The 19,028-nt window shown below is 49.8% G+C and overlaps 5 protein-coding genes across 5 annotated transcripts; 4 read left to right on the forward strand and 1 right to left on the reverse strand.

Moving 5' to 3' along the window:
• Nucleotides 1-120: 120 nt before the first annotated feature.
• Nucleotides 121-1,953, forward strand: BDV27DRAFT_71778 (HSP70/90 family co-chaperone CNS1). Its single transcript, XM_032077396.1, has 3 exons — nucleotides 121-443; nucleotides 560-832; nucleotides 885-1,953. The coding sequence occupies exons 1-3, from the start codon at nucleotides 167-169 to the stop codon at nucleotides 1,598-1,600; spliced, it is 1,266 nt and encodes a 421-aa protein (XP_031930537.1). The 5' UTR covers nucleotides 121-166; the 3' UTR covers nucleotides 1,601-1,953.
• Nucleotide 1,954: 1 nt separating this feature from the next.
• On the forward strand, nucleotides 1,955-4,354 carry BDV27DRAFT_71787 (putative endo-1,4-beta-xylanase). Its single transcript, XM_032077397.1, has 5 exons — nucleotides 1,955-2,651; nucleotides 2,727-2,883; nucleotides 2,955-3,087; nucleotides 3,147-3,260; nucleotides 3,318-4,354. Exons 1-5 carry the CDS (start codon nucleotides 2,599-2,601, stop codon nucleotides 4,313-4,315), a joined length of 1,455 nt encoding a protein of 484 aa, XP_031930538.1. The 5' UTR covers nucleotides 1,955-2,598; the 3' UTR covers nucleotides 4,316-4,354.
• A 1,742-nt stretch (nucleotides 4,355-6,096) lies between these two features.
• BDV27DRAFT_142741 (DUF2841 domain-containing protein) lies at nucleotides 6,097-8,792 on the reverse strand (the record flags this gene model as incomplete). The annotated part of the gene is made up of 6 exons (XM_032069995.1): nucleotides 6,097-6,602; nucleotides 6,656-7,191; nucleotides 7,242-7,335; nucleotides 7,389-7,605; nucleotides 7,668-7,723; nucleotides 8,780-8,792. 6 exons carry the CDS (start codon nucleotides 8,790-8,792, stop codon nucleotides 6,097-6,099), a joined length of 1,422 nt encoding a protein of 473 aa, XP_031930539.1.
• Nucleotides 8,793-12,047: 3,255 nt separating this feature from the next.
• Nucleotides 12,048-14,306, forward strand: BDV27DRAFT_123749 (uncharacterized protein). Its single transcript, XM_032065934.1, has 3 exons — nucleotides 12,048-12,673; nucleotides 13,025-13,959; nucleotides 14,157-14,306. The coding sequence occupies exons 1-2, from the start codon at nucleotides 12,440-12,442 to the stop codon at nucleotides 13,715-13,717; spliced, it is 927 nt and encodes a 308-aa protein (XP_031930540.1). The 5' UTR covers nucleotides 12,048-12,439; the 3' UTR covers nucleotides 13,718-13,959; nucleotides 14,157-14,306.
• Nucleotides 14,307-15,010: 704 nt separating this feature from the next.
• BDV27DRAFT_142743 (putative nuclear serine protease HtrA2/Nma111) lies at nucleotides 15,011-18,322 on the forward strand (the record flags this gene model as incomplete). The annotated part of the gene is made up of 4 exons (XM_032069996.1): nucleotides 15,011-15,421; nucleotides 15,509-17,809; nucleotides 17,900-18,097; nucleotides 18,149-18,322. The coding sequence occupies 4 exons, from the start codon at nucleotides 15,011-15,013 to the stop codon at nucleotides 18,320-18,322; spliced, it is 3,084 nt and encodes a 1,027-aa protein (XP_031930541.1).
• Nucleotides 18,323-19,028: the final 706 nt, after the last annotated feature.

Here is a 19,028-nt window from a genome sequence, read left to right on the forward strand (position 1 = left end):
CAAATTTATCGTTGAGGTGGGAATTATCGTTGAGGTGAGGCAGACCAACACGCCGAAGTGCGTGGTGGGTCTGCTGACCTAAGAGACGGCTACAGATTTCCATGACCGACTTCACTGGAACTCCCACCCCGCTATTTTTCGCAACTGTGAGATAATATCCGTCACCATGGGCCAGATCGAAGAACTCCCTGACGACTTCGACGAGTCGCTCAACTTGAACAAGCAGACTCCCGAGACGAAAGATGCCCCGCCGGCCAAGGAGGTAGAGACCTCATTTCCAGTGAATAAAGAGCGAGTGAAGGAATTCGAGAAGGAAAATCCCGACGCGCCGAAGATGCCACCTCAGATGGAGGCTGTGCGGTCGCATACGACGGACGAGCTCTTGGACATGTTGAATAAGACGCCGTTGTTTATGACGGATATTGATAAGGCGGGGGATGAGAGTATGTTTCTCTTTCCAATCTTTGTTATCTCTATGTGCTTGATGGATGTTCGGGAGGGGGGGTGGGAGTAAATTGCTACTGAGGTGGGCTTGAGCTTACGTTTTGGCTACGTATAGATGGCGAGAATATCTTTCTAGATGCCCTTCATGCGATGCAGAATGAGGGTACGCGCGCAGAAGTCGCGCAGAACTTCCGCGAACAGGGTAACGAAGCTGCGAAGGAGCTGCGATGGATCGATGCCAAGGAGTTTTATACTAAGGCTATTACTGTTATCTTCGCGAAAGAGGATAAGTGGGAGAAGCCGGAGGATCTGGATGCGGAGCAGAAGTTGCTCCGCCAGGTCGAGGAGGCTTCTCATATTAATCGCGCGTTGTGTAATTTGGAATTGGGTAGGTTTTTTTCTACTGTTGTCATGGGTTGTGTGAGGTGCTAATTTTCTAGGCAATTACCGGCAATGTACGCTTGACTGTGCCTCGACTCTCAAGTTGAATCCGAAGAATATCAAGGCATTTTATCGTTCCGCTATGGCTTGTCTCAAGCTCGATAAGCTCGCTGAGGCTGAGGATGCGGCGAAGCGGGGCTTGGCTATCGACCCGAATAATAAGTCTCTTCAGACGGCGGCGGAAAAGGCCGCCGAGCGCAAGGCTGCCCTTGAGCGCAACTCTGCTAAGCGCAAGGCGGAGGAAGAGAGAAAGAGCAAGGAGAAGAAGTTGCTTGATACTGCACTGAAGGCTAGAGAGATCAGGACCCGCAAGACGGACCATCCGGCAGACCTGGAAGATGCAGTGATTCGTCTTGTTCCCGATTCTCTCTCTCCCGAGAGCACCCTCGAATTCCCTGCTGTGTTCCTCTATCCCATGGATGCCCAGTCAGACTTTATCAAGGCGTTTTCTGAGATGAACAGCATTGAGGACCATCTCGAATACATATTCCCCTTGCCTTGGGATACAAAGAACGAATATACCATTAAGGGCGTGGACTGTTTCATGGAGACTGCGACTGGAGGATTGATCAAGGCCGGAAAGAAACTGCCACTTCTGCAGATTCTTAGCGGCAGCAAGGTTGAAGTTGTGGATCAATTGGTGAAGTTTTTCATTGTGCCGACCGCGAAGAGTGGCCAATTCATTGCGGAAATGAAGAAGAGGAAGCAGGGTTGAGAATGCTCGTCCCGTTCTTCCAGGAAGCCATAGGGCAACTCCTCCTCAAGACTTGAGGCTTCAGCGAGAAGGCTCTTAGGCTATGAGTGCAGATGGCAGACCAACATCTACTCTGTGGAGTTCTTCCGCCAACGACCGTCAGTGGTTCACCACATGGACACGAGTATATTTGCCCATGCAGTTCTTAGGCATGAATATGGACGTCCACTATTCCAGCTCGGTCCCACCTGTTCATAGGAGCCATGCATTGCGTCTGACCGTGCCCCAAACATGCGTCGGGAACATAGACCGAATGCCGTTATGATGATGATAATATATCTGTTCGTACAATATTAGAATAGAACGAATGCCATGAATAGAACCTCAGCTGACCGAAGTGCCGCTAACATCGGACGTCAATCCATAATAGTCGAGAGGATCCCATCCCCTTAATTTACTTTTCGAAACCGACATTTATCCGTGACTCTAGATAGTGGAGCCATCCCTATCCATCGACCTAAATCCACTATTGAAATCCAGAACGACGCCATAGAGGAGAAATAACCGCCGGTCCATGCAGAATCCCCACTTGATTTAGGCTATAAGTACTGAAAATGCCCGAGACATTCTGGCATCCGAGTCAGTAACGGCGTGGAACCGTTTCAGATTGATTAATGGGGACACTTGGATCCTAAACCACACACGGACCAACAGCCGAGTCCATGAATGAAAACGAACCACTGAAGAAGTCCGGCATTAATTCTCCGCGATGGAGTCATGCGATGCCGATGAATGAAACTGAGTCTAGGGCAGAGGCCATCCATGGTTTAATTTAGCTTGCTTCAGCTTGGCTGCGAGGGTCGACTTTGGTCTAAATGGGAATTCGTATAAGTTGTTTGGAGTCGACCTCGACATAAGCATTTCTCCTGTCAATTCTTTTCACTCCTTAAGCTGTGATCCTGGTGATCAGATTGTCCAACTCTTACCTTCTTTATTCTTTTCGTCGATCAATAATTGCTATGCGTTTCCAGCCTTTGACCACGGCGCTGGCTGTGGGTGTCTCTGCCCATCTGTTCGTTTTTCCCCTGTTATCCCTAACACAACTTTGAATCTCAAGCCGAGTACAGATATTAACGAAGAATTAAAGTGCCCAAGCAGCTGGTCTGCATGATGCCGCCGTCGCAAAGGGACTCCTCTACTTCGGTACCGCAACCGATAACCCGGAGCTCACCAACACCTCCTATGTCACCCAGCTGAACAACACGGGTGACTTTGGCCAGATCACTCCTGGAAATTCGCAGAAGGTGAGGCCTAGTCGCCTTCCTGAAGGATCTAAAGAATATGAATAGCTAATGTAATTGAATGAAACAAATAGTGGGACTCAACCGAGCCGTCTCAGAATGAATTCTCCTTCACCAAGGGCGACGTCATTGCCGATCTGGCTGACGCCAATGACCAGAAGCTGAGATGCCATAACTTGGTTTGGCACCAGCAGCTGCCTAACTGGGGTATGCTCTATTTTACGGGTGCCTCCGTGATGGTAGATATCGGGTGCTAATGAAGACAGTCTCGAGCGGGTCCTGGACCAACGAAACCCTAATTGCCGTTCTACAGAACCACATCACAAACGTTGTGAAGCACTACAAGGGACGATGCTACGCATGGGATGTAGTGAACGAGGGTAATTTTGTTATCTCCTAGCACGCCTATTTAAAGCATAGATATTGACTCGAAACAGCCCTGGCCGACGACGGCTCCTACCGCGACTCCATCTGGTACAAAACCATCGGCGAGGCCTACATTCCTATCGCCTTCGCAGCTGCCGCTGCCGCCGACCCAGACGTGAAGCTCTACTACAACGACTACAGCATCGAGTGGGGCGGTTCCAAGTCCACCGGCGCCCAGAACATCGTCAAGCTAATCCAGTCCTACGGCGGTAAGATCGACGGTGTCGGTCTTCAGGCCCACTTCACCGTCGGCCAAACCCCCGCCCGTAAGGACCTCGCCAGCAACCTGAAGGCCTTCACCGATCTCGGCGTAGAGGTCGCCTACACCGAGGTGGACGTGCGTATGAAGACCCCGGCGACAGACGCCAACCTGCAGCAGCAGAGCACCGAATTCGCCAACATCGTCGGTGCTTGTCTCGATACCGAGGGCTGTGTCGGGGTTACCATCTGGGACTGGACCGACAAGTACTCCTGGGTGCCCAGCACATTCCCGGGCTACGGTGCTGCCTGCCCCTGGGACGAGAACTTTGAAAAGAAGCCCGCGTACCAGGGCATTTTGGAGGTTTTGGGAGGTGAGGCTTCTGCTTCTACTTCTACTTCTGTCTCTGCTTCTGCCTCTGCACCTGCACCTGAGACCACTTCTGCCGTCCTCTCTACCACTACTGCTGCCGTCACCTCTTCTTCTACTACTTCTTCCAGCACTAGCACCAGCATCAGCTCCAGCTCTTCTTCCGCTATCATCTCTTGCACTGCGGCCGCTTCTTCTACTTCTTCCAGCTCTCCAAGCACTACTTTGGCCACCTCTTCCAGCACTTCCTCCGCCATTCCTTCTGCTTCTTCATCAGCTACGCCAACTGACTTCATCCCTCAGCCTAGTTCAACCGCCACCGGCCGCGTCAAAGTCTACTACCAGTGCGGCGGTATTAACTATCAGGGTAGCACCGAGTGCGAGGAGGGTCTGACCTGCAAGAAGTGGAACCCTTATTACTCGCAGTGTATTCAGGCCTAGGTTTATCTATAAATGCCATAAGAATTGGTTTGTTGGATTTACCAAGGTTTAACGGTTATTCTTACTGTAATGCTCCACACACTCTTCGATTTATATGGCTAGTATAGTCTCATAAGTACTGTATTCTGGATATATATCTGAAATAAATCTTTTACACTTATAAATAAAGGTTATATACTTTGCTATCGATAGCTATCATAGGAAATACAACCCTTCTTCCAATCAATCAATCATAATTTCATAAGAGAACAAATCCCATCCACCGCAACAGCGCTCATAGAACCAACCAACCCAGTAGCAAAACCAAAACCAAAACCCAGCCTTCCAATGAAACCAAACAAGCATAAAACCCTCCAACCAGATAGTAAACCCCCATAAAAGAAAAATCACATAAACCATAACTACACTACAAATCAAACCTCCACGAAACCCCAATCACCTATTCCTATAGAGCTGGGATTCTAACCAACTAAGTTGAACTAACGCCTTGCCAAGTCCAGCACCCTATACCAGACTCACCTATTATGTCTCCTTCCCGGAGAACGAGTGGATCTCATCTTCAGCCAAGAGGCGCTATACATCGGTCCGTTTCTCCCCAAAGATTAAGTTCAGGGTTTTCTTCACCGAGAAGCCAGCTGGCAATGTGGGATGGTCCGATGGATATACTTCGTGCAAATATAGCCTACTTGGCGGTTTATTGCATGTACTTAGCCTGTTTAAGGAGTAGGGTATGTAGGTATGTATGTAGGTAGGTAGGTAGGTTGCCTCGTGCTCGGACCTCCCCTGTTTCCCTGGGACGGAGATCTGTGCACTGCACTTCTAGATTTATAAATAGGGGGGTATATTAGGTTACGTACTTGGTAGTACCAGTACCTAAACTACCTAGCTTAAGTTATACTATATAATAGGGCCAATGGTCAATGTCACGATGCAATGTGACATACTACTAGAATAGGGTTATATGTTATGTTTTAGGTAGGCCATATGCTAGGAGACAAGATAGGCAACCTCCCCCAATGCATATGCAGCCTGAAGATTGAGATCTAGGCTTGGGAATAAATTGAATTGAGATCTTGTCGGTCTGGCCGTTGGGAGTTTACCCCCTCCTCCATCCCTTGCTTTTTACCTTTTGCTTACGTGTGTTTACTTATCTTTTGGGCTGTGGAGCGTTATTTTTGTTAAGTATAAAGAGGACCATGGAGTAGGTAAGTGAAGTGGTAAGTCTTGTCTTGTTTTTTTCAAGATTTATTTCTAATTGACGTCGTTTCTTGATTCCCAGTACATTAGATTTGTATAGTGCCCGTGTCTGTTACCCTTCCCGTTCCCGTTCCTTTTTTGTTCCTTTCTTTTTTTTTTTTTTTTTTTTTTTTTTTTTTTTTTTTTGTGTGGTCTGGGTCTGGGTCTGGGTTGGATTTGATGTTCGTGAATATGTACACCTGGGTTTCTTCCCCCCCCTCTTCTCTATTAGTGGTCTTGGGTGCTGGTCGCTGTCCGAAAGTCTATTATTATGTTTTAAGAGTTCCTGATGTTGGTGTTGTGAATGAATGCAATACCCCTGGACGCCGGTTCGCTGGAAACAGATACAAAGGAAATTGGTGGTAAAGGAGTGTGGTCATGTGTGAAGATTGAAGATTGAGGAAATTGGAGACGTTAAACGTGAGTATGTGTGGGTTATGAGTCAAGGAGAATGAGAAAGGAGAGTCGAGTCGAGGCGAGGTGGATAAGTCGGTGAGTGAGCGGGCGTATTTGAGAAGAAGTGAGAAGAAAGAGAAAATGACTCATTAATAACTGGTGAAATAGTACGGGTTCGCACACCCCATATCCGCTGGCCCCGTCATCCCCATCACAGAGAGAGGTTGCGAGTGCTGTTGATGGCCCAGGTGAGGCTCACTGTAGTACTTCAACGGATAGTGCGAGTCGATGGAGACAGTGGTTGGGGGCTCGTGCTGGAACATATTCGTGTTGAACTCCAGGGGGTATGAGCTCTCGCTTGGCCGGGTACGCTTCAACGTACTTAGGGAGGGTAGGGATGGTGGGAGACATGGGTCCCAGGTTGTGCTCACACTGCTGGCGGACTTGGTGCTCGCTATGCTGTGCTTGGTTGTGTCGCTTGTCGGGGAGCTCCCTGTGGATGGGAAGACGGAGGTGTGGGATTCCATGTCTGGGACCTCTTTGCGGTAGACTGGGTTGAGTTCGGCTTTTATGGTCGAGCCTGGTGAGCCCATGGCTTGGGCTTCGGATATGTCGGGGAGGTTGACCCGGGATACGCAGACTACAGCTTGTCCATCTGCTGGGTGTTAGTTGGTGGCCCTACTTAGAGGGGTAAGGGGTAGTACGTACCTGTCCTGCCGTCGAGGAAGGCCTCCTCTTCTTCGCGGACGTTGTATATCTCGTCCAGGACATGCAACCGCTCGCTAGGTAAGATCTGGCGGCGGATGGATTGGTCGGCTTCTCTCAGTTTATCGACGCAGATTGCGTGACTGCTGCGTAGTTCGCAGAGAATGTGTACTAGGAGTCGGATTCTCTCGGCCTTAAGCAGATGGTCAGGCTCCCGATGGGTGACGCCCGATGGCCACCAAGCAGGCTTGGTAAGCTCGGGGTCAAATTGCTGCGAGGAGCCCGAGATGATCTTGCGTCCGTTATACGGATAATTGACCTGCTTGCGGGGCTCGACAAGCTTGATATAGGCCTTGGCAAGGATACGGCAGTTGATCTGCTGCAGGCTCTCGAATGCCTTCTCGTAGTATTTACGCAGGAGACCGTGGTTGCGGATCGGCAACATGGTTTTCTGGTGACAGTTGATACTCATCGGGACCACGCACTCGTGAGATACCCGCTTTCTCTTGGCCTGGTGACCGTCCTGGTGCGTTTGAAACCTAATTCTGTCAGACGATCACTGGTTCTCAAGGAGAGTTCTGCCACATACATTGAGTTTTTGCGGCTCAAGTTACTAGTGCCGGGTGATTGGGGCGACATGGGGCTTCTGCCCCCCATATGTTCTTGGTTCAATCTCGGAGATCCTGCATGCTCTGGTCAACTTGGACGCCCTTGTAGGTCGGTAAAGAAGGCTTACCTATCACGCCGGGGTCACCCTTATTCGACAATGCCACGGCTCTTAGGAAGGAATCGGTTACGTTAGGAGACAGAATCGACTGGCAGTTGCTCGCAATAGAAGGTGATGCTTCAAACCGAAGCTTGCCATTCTCGTCGATGTATATGAGAGCAAAATGGGCCGAGGACAACGAGGAGAGTCCGTCCAGCGGCGCATCCATAGATATCGGTGTCTGGGCCTTGGTTAAGTCAGTCAATCAGGAACCTCTGAGAGAAAATGTAAGGGCAGTAGTGACAGTACCATGGTCTGTGGTTGCATTGACCTCTGTTCAAAGAAAGTTGGGGACTGGGGATCGCCTAAATGTTAAATGTTAATACACCTGTTGCCAATCAGGTTGCTCGGGAGGAGGGCAGTAGCACATACGCGCAGAAGACATCTCTATTGCCTGGGCACGAGAACCAGCATTACTTTTCTGAAAGGTGCAGAAGAGACGATGTTGTTTTGCGGGGATCCACCGACAATAAGCTTACGGGATCTTCCTGAGCTGTAACCACTCTCGCATCCTCCTTTGGTGATGCTGCGATGCGCTTTATATGCGTGGGACACGCTTCGTCGAGGGAGAGACGCCAGCACCAATCTTTGAAAAATAAAATAAGAAAATAAAATAAAAGAAAATAAAATAAAATAAAATACCAAAAACTAAAATGGAAAAAAGCAACTTTCGCAGGAGGGGTGAGAGTGTATCTACAGCGTAATGAAACCGTAGAAAATAAATTAAATCAGCCCAAAGCTGTGTCAGAGAAGGAATGTGCGTGGCCTTACTCCGTATGTGGCTCAGCATTCGATCCGCTCGCATGCATTGGGCTTTCGAACTAATGACTCTACTGCATTGTCCTACTCCCCCAATGATCGGCTGTCTGGATGGCGGAAAGTCTGGATCAATCGCGTTTGGATCATGTCTGCACTCTGCAGAATGTCATTCCATGCTAGGTTGTTCGCTTTAGATTTCAAGCCGGCTTTTTTTTTTCTTTACTACTATACTATTTTTGCTGCGCTCTCTCACGCTTTTACCCTGTTTTTGGTATCTTCTTTAAACCTGTATAGCATCATCCTGATAGTCACACGAGACAAAATCAAGATAGATTTCTTCATGATGCGGTCATGCAGTATGAGCCTTGTTTCAGCTCATCGAGCGTGGCAAACACTCGGCTGAGCTCGGCGTCTGGTCGAAAGCCACGAAAAGAATAGCTCATGGACTAGAAAAATCACCGAGACGCCTTATAGTCAATAATCTAGAGGAACATACAATTCCCACCTGCACGGTTCGTAGCGAGGCCCAGAGCCATGGTCCCTGGTCCTTGGAGATCTTTTCCGGCCGGAGGGGTCCCAGCCGGAGGGATCATGGTGGTCACGATTCCCTCCCATGTTGGCTCATCTCTGTGGTTCTTGCTGTGATCTTCCTCGATAGAACTGAATAGCGTCGCTGCGGCCGGCCCTCAAACCCCCCTTGCCTCGCGCATCGGGTGTCAGGCATATGCATTTGCGCCACTAAGATGTGGAGTCCCTGCTGACAAAATAGTAGGGTAGAAAAAGTCAAAATGATTGAAGTTAGTGTAAAAAAAAGACTCCCCGGTGCCGATCTAGATACGGCAATTTCCGTCGCAGGGTCCTGACAAAGGCGAATCGATGCAGACAAGTCAATAAGCCCCATACGTGTTCCACCAAATATCCACAGGGGGGAAAAGATGCAAGACGTATGCAAGACAATACGGATGACGTTGTGGGACGGTTTTTATTTCTTTTAGGCCTAACTGTAGACCATCCTGATGTGTATGGGTTAGCCCATCGAACGATTGTAGTCCGGATTGACCAGGAAGCCTAAGTGAGCAAATATCATTGGTATGGGAAATCAGTTGCGGGGCTAGGGTTTTTCGAGCGAGTTCCAGCTCTTTGAATGGGTATTGTTCTTTTTTTTTTTATGTTTTTTTCCTTCGTAAAATAGAATAAAATAAATAATAAAAAAAAATCCTTCGGGCTACCTTTTGGACAACTCAAGAGTCAACGCTTGGGAAAGTTTAGTGGGACTCCACATGGCAGGATGTCAAATTGTCACTATGACTCGCTTCAATGGGTAGGTAGATAGTGGGTTTTGGCGCTAACGAGAGCTCCCTCAGAGTCCCTCTTCTCTGGGGCATGATTCTGTCGCAGGAGGGGAAGTGGTCCTGCTTTCTCCTCGGTTTTTGTTACTATAATTGACCCTCTTGGTGTTCCAAGCTGTGGCAATAGCCAAATCCACTCCCCCATGGGTCCAGTTCCATCAGCTGAAGCTTTGATGTAAGACAATTGAATTGAAAATATATATATATATATAAATAAATAAATAAAAATAAAATAAAATAAAATAAAAGCAGGAAACGAAGAAGAGAAAGTATACGACGGAACCTTATTGGCCATTGGTTCTCTGACTCTGGATGGCTGAATCCTGACGCTCAAACCCCACTCGAAGAATGATGAATCACTATCGGTAGTTGACACTCTACTTCGAAGTCTCCACGCTGAAAATCGGTTGAATGAGTTAGTACGTCCCTACTGTGTTAGTACCTAAGCTTCAAAGTCGTTTCTTTGTTCTTGACTAGCGGCTTGGTGGAATTAGAGCTAGATTGGTGGTTGAGGATCTTCATGAAGTAGGTACGCGGAATTCAAAACAACCTACATAGAAGGATTAGGGTGTGGTGACAGCCTGCCCTAACTGTCCGAACTAGGCGTTCGGGACACCCAAAGCAATGGGTTGTCACGCGGTAACCATGGGGAGAGTCAAAAGAAAAAAAAATAAAATAAAACAGAACAGAACAAAAATAAGATATTTCGAGAGAGAAAAATATAAAAATAAATAAATAAAATTTTAAAAATGAAAAGAGAAAATTAATCGAATCCTATCATTTTTCTTTCAGCGGCTGTGGCGTTCTCATCTGTCTGCCATTTCCAGGCGGCTCACCTGATGTGTCAGCGATAAATGGTATAGATGTGCATCGCGGATGTAGTAACTTTGTGATCTATATGACTCGTCCCACTGGGCAATTGCGGGCCTAAAAATCTGTAGGGATTGAGCTAAGCTAGTGATTGTCGGAGCCCATCCCATTGGTACGTTATCCACTATCAAATTGGATCTAAAACGAAATAAATAGTAACTCACGCGTGAAGTGACATGCGCTGCTCAGTGGATAGATAGATAGATGATCGATGGAAGCGAAGCCGGCTTCGAGATCACCCATGGCGAGAACGAACACCCACTCGAGAATATGATCATCTTAATGACACCTTATTTGAAACTATTGTTGCATGGCGTGGATCACCGCTAGACAGGATCGCTAGTCACGTCGTTTCGAACGTACAGTATGTCTATCGTTCTGTTGTTCAGTGGACACGAGTCATCTCCTGGCTCAGTTAATCCATTCGCTAGTCTTTCAGATATCCTTTTGTAAGAAGCTCGGAAGATACGACCCGTAAGGGCTAGCAGAACTCCATACGGCACCCCAAGGAGAATATTGCATCCTACAGAAATAGCTACGATGACCGGTGACAGACCAGTGGCATCGGAACCAAGTGCCTTTCGGTCCGCACGTACCCGTTCCAGAGTTACCCTTATCTCAACCTGATGTTGTTATCCTTCATTTTGATAGGAAGCTCTTATCCAGCCCTGAACTATGTGGATAGCTATTTCAAATAGCGTTTCCCAGTACCATGGCCGCGTAGTTGGGGTCCGGGGGATCCTACGCAGCGCCACCGTCATGGATGCAGGCTTCTATGGATTTATGTTACCATGTACTTTTGACCCAGGAGTAGTTCGCTGCAGGCCAGTATCAGGAGGTTGGGAAGAGGACGGGAGACGACGTACTTACCCGACAGGGAAAGACTGTCGGGTTTAAAGTTGTTCTAGATACGTGATAGAAATTATTGTTTTGCTAGTGTGATGGAGCTAGTTCGCCATCGTAGAAAAAGTATCGAGAATTCTTTGCATTGTATTGATTATGTGGGATGGTTGGTAGAGGTGATGTATCGACTTAACCATTGATTCCAATATATGATATTGTCTGGCAGGAAGGAGGTTAAGGAACAGGTCTAGCTTGGACGGGTAGAAGGCAGCAACTATTGGATGCCTGAGGTAACTCCCGGCAGCCCTGGAGCATGACCAGTTGTTCCCAACAGTACAGAACAGGCCACGATAAGAGATACCTGATTCCTCAGGCATGATACTCATCAGCTGCCTCGTACTTTTTCCGTCACATTCCATCTTCGCTACAACCTCAACTCCTTCCCTTCTCGAACTCAAGCGTCACCATCACCTGTCATACATACTCTGTATTTCAAAAGAATCAGGTCTCCAAACAGTTTCACTACCGGCCGACGTTTCACCTTTTCCCAAACACGCCCCAAAGCTAAATCGGAACACCGATTATGGGGACTGGAATTGGTTCCTCTCCAATTGGACTCCACCGCCCAGAGAATCCACTGCATTAGTTCGTCTCTCCGCAAAGGCTGATCAGCAAATCTCTTTTCACTCGTCGACTGCTCGAGTCGATCGTGTTTCCCTCAATCAATCTCTTGTTCTCCTTTTAAATTACTACTACCGACTTTTCCCACCACGCCCCCCTTAACTTAGGACCATAGTACCACCATCGCCGCCAATCATTCCGCGTCCTCGGTCCTTTTTGCATTACAACCCTTTTTTTCTTTTTCTTTTCTTTTTTCTTGAATTTCGGCGGATCGTTCCAGAAAACCTTGTGGAATCTGTTCAACGGCGCGATTCTTTGGCATCCCTTGAATTCCCGCGAGTCAGCGACTCTCATTCACAGTTCTCATTCAACCCGTCCCATTGTCGTCCGTGCGGTGACCGACTACAAAATTAATACCTTTTTTATTATTTTTTTTATTATATATATATTTTTTTTCAATTTGTATTATTCTTGATTTTGTATTTTTCATTTTGTTGATTTTTTTTTATTTCCTGTTATTCGTTTTTTATTCGACAGACAGCCCCTGCAGTCCAACCACATTCCCACCCCCAAGGAATCATGGATCCCAACGCGACCGGTTTCCCTATGTTGCAGCAGCAACAGCAACAGCAACACTTTCCGGTTACCTCCCAGAGTCCACAGCAGTTTTCTTACTATCCGAACGCGATCGCTTCTTACCCCCAGCAAAAGGCTCCTTCCCATCTTCCACAGCAGCATTCCTTTGGTGCCATGCCGATGCAGGCAGGCGCTCCCGGTGGAGCTATGATGCCGGCGGGTTTCCCCCAACACTCTGGTACGTCGTACTTCCTCTTTCGATTTATTTTCTTTTTCTTTTTCCTTGGACTATACTTTATTGTCCTTTAAGGGTGGCTCTAGCTTGGCTTTTGTCTTCTTTATTCGGGGCTCCCATCGACCCTCTGTGCCACCCCCTTGGGCAATGCTATGGATCGTTAGTTTCAAAGATTTACCGGTATATACACGATCCATTAGTGGCACATGGAGAGCTATACTTCTGGTCTGATGGGGATCTGCCATGGAACTATCGTTCGGAGCTATGTCCTCGATTTTTGTTCTGTGCCTTGCGTCCTTTGAGCAACAACGTCGGTGACAAGCCGCTAACGGAATGTGTGATCTTCACTTTTAGCAGCACCCCACGCCAACTTCTCTGCGCCCTTTGCCCAGCCACCTGTTCCCGCGACCATGAACCAATTTATGCCCCCGCAGACTGTAGCGACCTCGACACCCGCGTCGAACGTTCCGGCAACCACGGCGCCGTCCTTTCCTCAAAATATGGCTTCAATCTCGGGGAATAACCTGGTGCCCGCGCAGCCTCAAAGGCCCGCTCCACAGCAGAACCCTCAACAGGCGTCTGCGCCCCCGGTGACTCCATCGCCCGCAACGGCCCGAGAGAAAGCACGTGTGACCGTTCTGCTCGATATCAATTCAATGTTGTTGCAAGAGGTCGTGAATCTACAGGCAGCAGGCAAGGCGGGTGGTCCTCCAGCTCAGCCGCAGGACTCGAACCCGCCGTCGGATCAGACCCCTGACACCGCAAAGGGACCAACCCAGAAGCCCAGTCAGGAATACATCGATTGTATGCGTCGTCTGCAGGCCAATCTGGCATACCTGGCAACCATCGCCGACCGCGCCAAGAAATCTGGAGGAGTGCCTCCTACAGCACCAAGTATCATGACGCCGCCCCCACACATGCCGTCTATGAACGAAATGTATAAGAAGCTCGCTGAGCTGTTCCCACGCACGGCGCCAGGCACCGCCGGAACACCTCAGGGCAACGGCAAACCCAGCCCCTCTCCAGCTACTGAGACCGTTGTCTGAGCAAAGTCAATGTTTTTGGAATGAACCGATAATTCACACGTGCGCGCAGTCCCGAGTGTCGAGAGATTGGGCGATTCGGGCTCAGTGCAGTGTTGGGGAACACCGCTCCATAGGCGCTATCTCTTCAGTTGAGACTCACATTCAACGCCACAGCCGGACACCAACACACTCACGAAATTGTCTGTCTATGACCCGGAACTGTCCTTGCTAATGTGGCTTGCAAACTAACCCGCGGATGAATCCTGATGGAGCACACCTTAGCAAAGGTCGGATACCAAGGGTATATGAGAAATCTCTTCCGCAGGGAACTGGTAGGGGAATGCCGTGTGCCCCCAGGTATATGAGACTCAGAAGTCCACCTGTGGAACCAGCTAGGTTTTCTAATAAAATGTCCGGATCCAGGTAGGGATAAGGAACAATGGGTACAAGGATCATTTACTGGTTTTTGTGAAGTTAACTGTAAAACTGAATCGGTTTCATCCGTGCATAACATCAATGATACCATGTCAATGTGTACTAGTAGTAGTAAGTTGCTGTAGGGCTTTGGGGGGTGAGGGACGATGCTTCTTCCCACCACCTGAAAGTTTGACAAACGTTGGGTTTATGCTTAGACTTCCCTGTTTTCCTCCCTGACTGTTCCACCGACCATCTTAATATCAACGGTCAGAAGACATGGAAAGCTCCAAATCACTTGATCGTCTGCAGCCACCGCGGAGGGGGGAATGGACCAATCAGGGGCCCGGATACAGGCTTTCCGCCTGCCGGAGGTGCAGCAGTGTTTCCAACCCAGCGGCAGTTCGCCTGACTTCATTTTTTCCACGCCGACCCCCAACCCTTCTCTTTGTCCTTTTATCCTTCCCTTTCTGAGACCGTCGGGGGGTCTTGTGAATGTCTCTCGCCTCGCTCCTGGTGTGCAGAAGGAGCTTGTCTGTCGCTACTACTTCTACGACTGCTGCTGTTACGGTTTCTTCATCCTCTCCCGCCGCGCCGCCGCCTCCTCATTATTATTATTATCATTCTTATTCTACCTTTTCTACGGAGCACCTTTCGACGGAGTCTGGTGGTTCATTGGCCGCGTCTCGGTGGTCGCCAGTCCCGTCTTCAAGCGCTGCGTGGTCAATCTCTGGTCGTTCCCGCCGTCCACTAGCACATCAGCTCCCGGGTCCCCAGCTCTGGTCATACGCCATAGCTCCCGCTCAGAGCATCCATCGTCACGAATTTATCCGATCGATCGCGTCGCTCGTACCCTCTATTGGCCCTCGTTCGCGATCTAAGAATTTTTCGATTAAAGCCATGGATTTGAACGGAGATGCCGGCGCGAAACGCAAGCGCAGCTCCATCGTGCCCGCCGAGCGTCCGGCTAAACACCTCAAGCCCGAGAGCTCTGCATTAACCCCCGGGGACTCCACTCCGGCCAACGGGACCGTCTACGATATTGAGGATGAGGATGATGCGAGCCGTCTATTGCCCATTGGGCCCGCCCAGGCTGATTCGCCGGAGTGGCAAGCTACTATCGAGGAGGTTGTGAAAAGCGTGGTTTCCATTCACTTCTGTCAAACATGTTCTTTTGATACAGAATTATCGATGAGTAGTCAGGCTACCGGTTTTGTAGTCGATGCTGAGAAGGGGTATATCTTGACTAATCGACATGTGGTCTGCCCCGGTCCCTTTTGGGGTTATTGTATCTTTGACAATCATGAGGAAGTAAGTTTAGCCATAGGCCTAACTCTCGCGGAAGCTGTATGGCCGGGTATATTACCGTAGTCGATGCTGATAATGGGCTTTCCCTAGTGCGATGTCCGTCCCGTGTATCGAGACCCTGTACACGACTTTGGTATACTTAAATTCGACCCGAAAGCCATCCGATATATGAATCTAACGGAGCTCAAGCTCCAGCCCGACGCTGCACGAGTAGGCTCGGAGATCCGGGTCGTTGGTAATGATGCAGGAGAAAAATTGAGTATCTTGTCGGGTGTTATCAGTCGACTGGATAGAAATGCACCAGAATACGGCGAAGGCTACAGCGACTTCAATACGAACTACATCCAGGCCGCTGCAGCTGCCAGCGGCGGTAGTTCTGGTAGTCCGGTCGTGAATATCGACGGTCATGCGATTGCGCTGCAGGCCGGTGGCCGTGCAGACGGGGCTGCAACGGACTACTTCCTTCCATTGGATCGTCCGCTGCGTGCGTTGGAATGCATTCGCCGGGGCGAGCCTGTCAGTAGAGGTACTATCCAGACCCAGTGGATCCTGAAACCCTTTGACGAGTGTCGCCGTTTGGGCCTGACACCAGAGTGGGAAGCCACCGTGCGCAAAGCGGCCCCCACAGAGACCAGCATGCTGGTGGCAGAAATCATCCTGCCTGAGGGACCCGCTGATGGAAAACTAGAGGAGGGGGACGTGCTCCTGAAGGTCAATGGTGAGCTTCTGACACAGTTTATCCGGTTGGACGATATCCTGGACTCGAGCGTTGGGCAGACAGTGCGTCTGCTCGTGCAAAGAGGCGGTCAAGATGTGGAGATCGAATGCCAAGTGGGCGACCTGCATGCCATCACGCCTGATCGCTTCGTGACCGTAGCCGGCGGCACGTTCCATGACTTATCCTATCAGCAATCGCGACTGTACGCTATTGCCACACGCGGTGTATACGTCTGCGAAGCGGCCGGTTCCTTCAAGCTGGAAAACACTCTTTCCGGATGGCTCATCGATTCCGTGGACAAACGGCCGACGCGAAACCTGGATGAGTTTGTGGAAGTCATGAAGACCATCCCCGACCGCTCGCGAGTGGTCATCTCTTATCGGCATATCCGGGACCTCCACACGCGGGGCACAAGCATCGTCTACATCGACCGCCATTGGCACCCTAAGATGCGATTGGCGGTGCGCAATGACGAGACTGGTCTTTGGGACTTCTCCGATCTAGCGGATCCCGTCCCGGCCCTCCCCCCCGTACCCAGAAAGGCCGACTTCATCCAACTGGATGGCGTGAGTCAGCCTGCAGCCTCAGAGATCGTGCGCAGCTTTGTGCGTGTGTCCTGCACCATGCCCTTGAAGCTGGACGGTTACCCCCAGGCCAAGAAGACTGGATTTGGGCTCGTCGTGGATGCGGAAAAGGGGTTGGTTGTCGTATCGCGAGCCATTGTTCCGTACGACCTCTGCGATATCAATATTACCGTGGCCGACTCGATCATTGTCAATGCCAAGGTCGTATTTTTGCACCCACTGCAGAACTACACCATCATTCAGTATGATCCCAGTCTGGTGCAGGCCCCCGTGCAGAGCGCCAAGCTGAGTACGGAGTACATCAAGCAGGGCCAAGACACCATTTTCGTCGGGTTTAACCAGAATTTCCGCATTGTAGTGGCCAAGACAGCTGTCACCGACATCACAACCGTGTCAATCCCAGCAAATGCGTCTGCACCACGTTACCGGGCCATCAACCTGGATGCTGTCACGGTGGACACTGGCCTGAGTGGACAGTGCTCCAACGGCGTTCTGATTGGTGAAGACGGAGTCGTTCAGGCATTATGGTTGAACTATCTGGGAGAGCGCACCCCCAGCTCGCATAAGGATGTGGAATATCACCTCGGATTTGCGACCCCGTCGCTGCTACCGGTCGTGTCCCAGATCCAGCAGGGCGTGATGCCCGAGCTGCGGATCCTGAACATGGAGAGCTACGTGGTCCAGATGAGCCAGGCCCGCATTATGGGCGTGTCAGAGGAATGGATCGAGAAGGTGACGCAGGCCAATCCATCGCGGCACCAGCTGTTCATGGTACGCAAGGTCGACTGCCCGCCCTCTGGTTTCGACAACACGGCCGACACCTTCCAGGAGGGCGATATTATCCTTACCCTGGATGGTCAGCTGATCACGCGCGTTTCCGAACTCGACGTGATGTACGACAAGGAGTTCTTGGAGGCTCTGATTGTCCGGAATGGACAAGAAATGCGCATCCAGGTGCCCACCGTACCGACGGCGGACCTTGAAACCGACCGAGCGGTTGTCTTCTGCGGTGCCGTTTTGCAGAAGCCGCACCACGCTGTCCGCCAGCAGATCTCCAAGCTGCACAGCGAGATTTATGTGAGCGCAAGAGTATGTATTTCTTCTTTCTTATTTTATTCTATTTTTATTTTTTTCTCCTTTCCTCTTGGTGGGAATAATTGATGGCTAACCTATCATTAGAGCCGTGGTTCTCCTTCATATCAGTACGGTCTTTCTCCGACCAACTTCATCACCGCCGTCAACGGAGTACCGACCCCGGACCTTGACAGTTTCGTGAAGGAAGTGAGCAAGATTCCTGACAACACGTATTTCCGACTACGGGCGGTCACATTCGACAATGTTCCTTGGGTGGTGACTATGAAGAAGAACGATCATTATGTGAGTTAAAATCCATGTTTCAGAGGCCTGGCATGAAGCTGATTGCGTTAGTTCCCTATGTCTGAGTATCTCAAGGACCCCTCTCAGCCGTGCGGCTGGAGGACGGTTTCTCATAATAAATCCAAACACAAGGATGGCATTGCGCCGGACGTGGCCAATCTCAACCCGGACGCCATGGAACAGGGGTATGACGGGGCCAGCGATATTGAACCGGAGGCGGAGTAAAATAGCGGCTTGTGTATAATAGACCTGGTCGTATGTACCACAGATGTACAGTGCGTGACTAATATATCCAAAATGATGACTTGATGACTGTATTAGTAGCTGTCCTTTATTTATACATAGAAGCTGATATTGGCAGTGCTGTCATCAGACTGAATGATAGAAGGTATCTCCCACCCCATAACCCTCCCACATTCAACCGCTTATCTATGAATCAACCCCTACAAAGGCCCAACCCCATAATCTCCCAGAGCCTTCCCACACTTCTCATCCCACTCTCCCAAAGCCACCCACGCAATCCTCCTCCCCCGTCGCCCTCAAGCTCGCCTCCATCGCACAAAGCCCCGGATCCGCCCCAAACACCTTAAACCCTTCCCCCCGCAGCCCCAATACAATCATATCCACCGCCGCCTCACTAACCCGATAACTCCATCCCCAGCCCCCCAGCTCTATAATACACAGAGAGACCCGGGGATCAGAAGCATAAACATGAGCAATAGAACCCCACACTCGAACTCGCAAAGATATTTCTCGGGATCCTTCGACTTCCACAATAACGGCAGGAACATTACATCTCCATCGCGGCGACTGACCCGGTCAGATTCGTCCGTGTCCAGGGTTTTCTGGAGAGAGAGCACTGTGGATTGTTGTCTGTCGTAATGGATATGTATAGGTGTACATAGTTCATTGTACGGTGGTGTATGATCTA

The sequence above is a fragment of the Aspergillus caelatus genome, assembly GCF_009193585.1.
Source record: "Aspergillus caelatus strain CBS 763.97 unplaced genomic scaffold BDV27scaffold_35, whole genome shotgun sequence".
Lineage (NCBI taxonomy): Eukaryota > Fungi > Ascomycota > Eurotiomycetes > Eurotiales > Aspergillaceae > Aspergillus > Aspergillus caelatus.

Excerpts from the sequence above, each read along its gene's own strand:
- BDV27DRAFT_71778 (XM_032077396.1), top strand. The coding sequence starts at position 167 with ATGGGCCAGATCGAAGAACTCCCTGACGACTTCGACGAGTCGCTCAAC. Across the intron at positions 444-559 it reads TGATAAGGCGGGGGATGAGA|ATGGCGAGAATATCTTTCTA; the intron begins GTATGTTTCTCT and ends GGCTACGTATAG. Across the intron at positions 833-884 it reads GTTGTGTAATTTGGAATTGG|GCAATTACCGGCAATGTACG; the intron begins GTAGGTTTTTTT and ends CTAATTTTCTAG.
- BDV27DRAFT_71787 (XM_032077397.1), top strand. The coding sequence starts at position 2,599 with ATGCGTTTCCAGCCTTTGACCACGGCGCTGGCTGTGGGTGTCTCTGCC. Across the intron at positions 2,884-2,954 it reads CTCCTGGAAATTCGCAGAAG|TGGGACTCAACCGAGCCGTC; the intron begins GTGAGGCCTAGT and ends TGAAACAAATAG. Across the intron at positions 3,088-3,146 it reads CCAGCAGCTGCCTAACTGGG|TCTCGAGCGGGTCCTGGACC; the intron begins GTATGCTCTATT and ends TAATGAAGACAG.
- BDV27DRAFT_123749 (XM_032065934.1), top strand. The coding sequence starts at position 12,440 with ATGGATCCCAACGCGACCGGTTTCCCTATGTTGCAGCAGCAACAGCAA. Across the intron at positions 12,674-13,024 it reads CGGGTTTCCCCCAACACTCT|GCAGCACCCCACGCCAACTT; the intron begins GGTACGTCGTAC and ends TCTTCACTTTTA.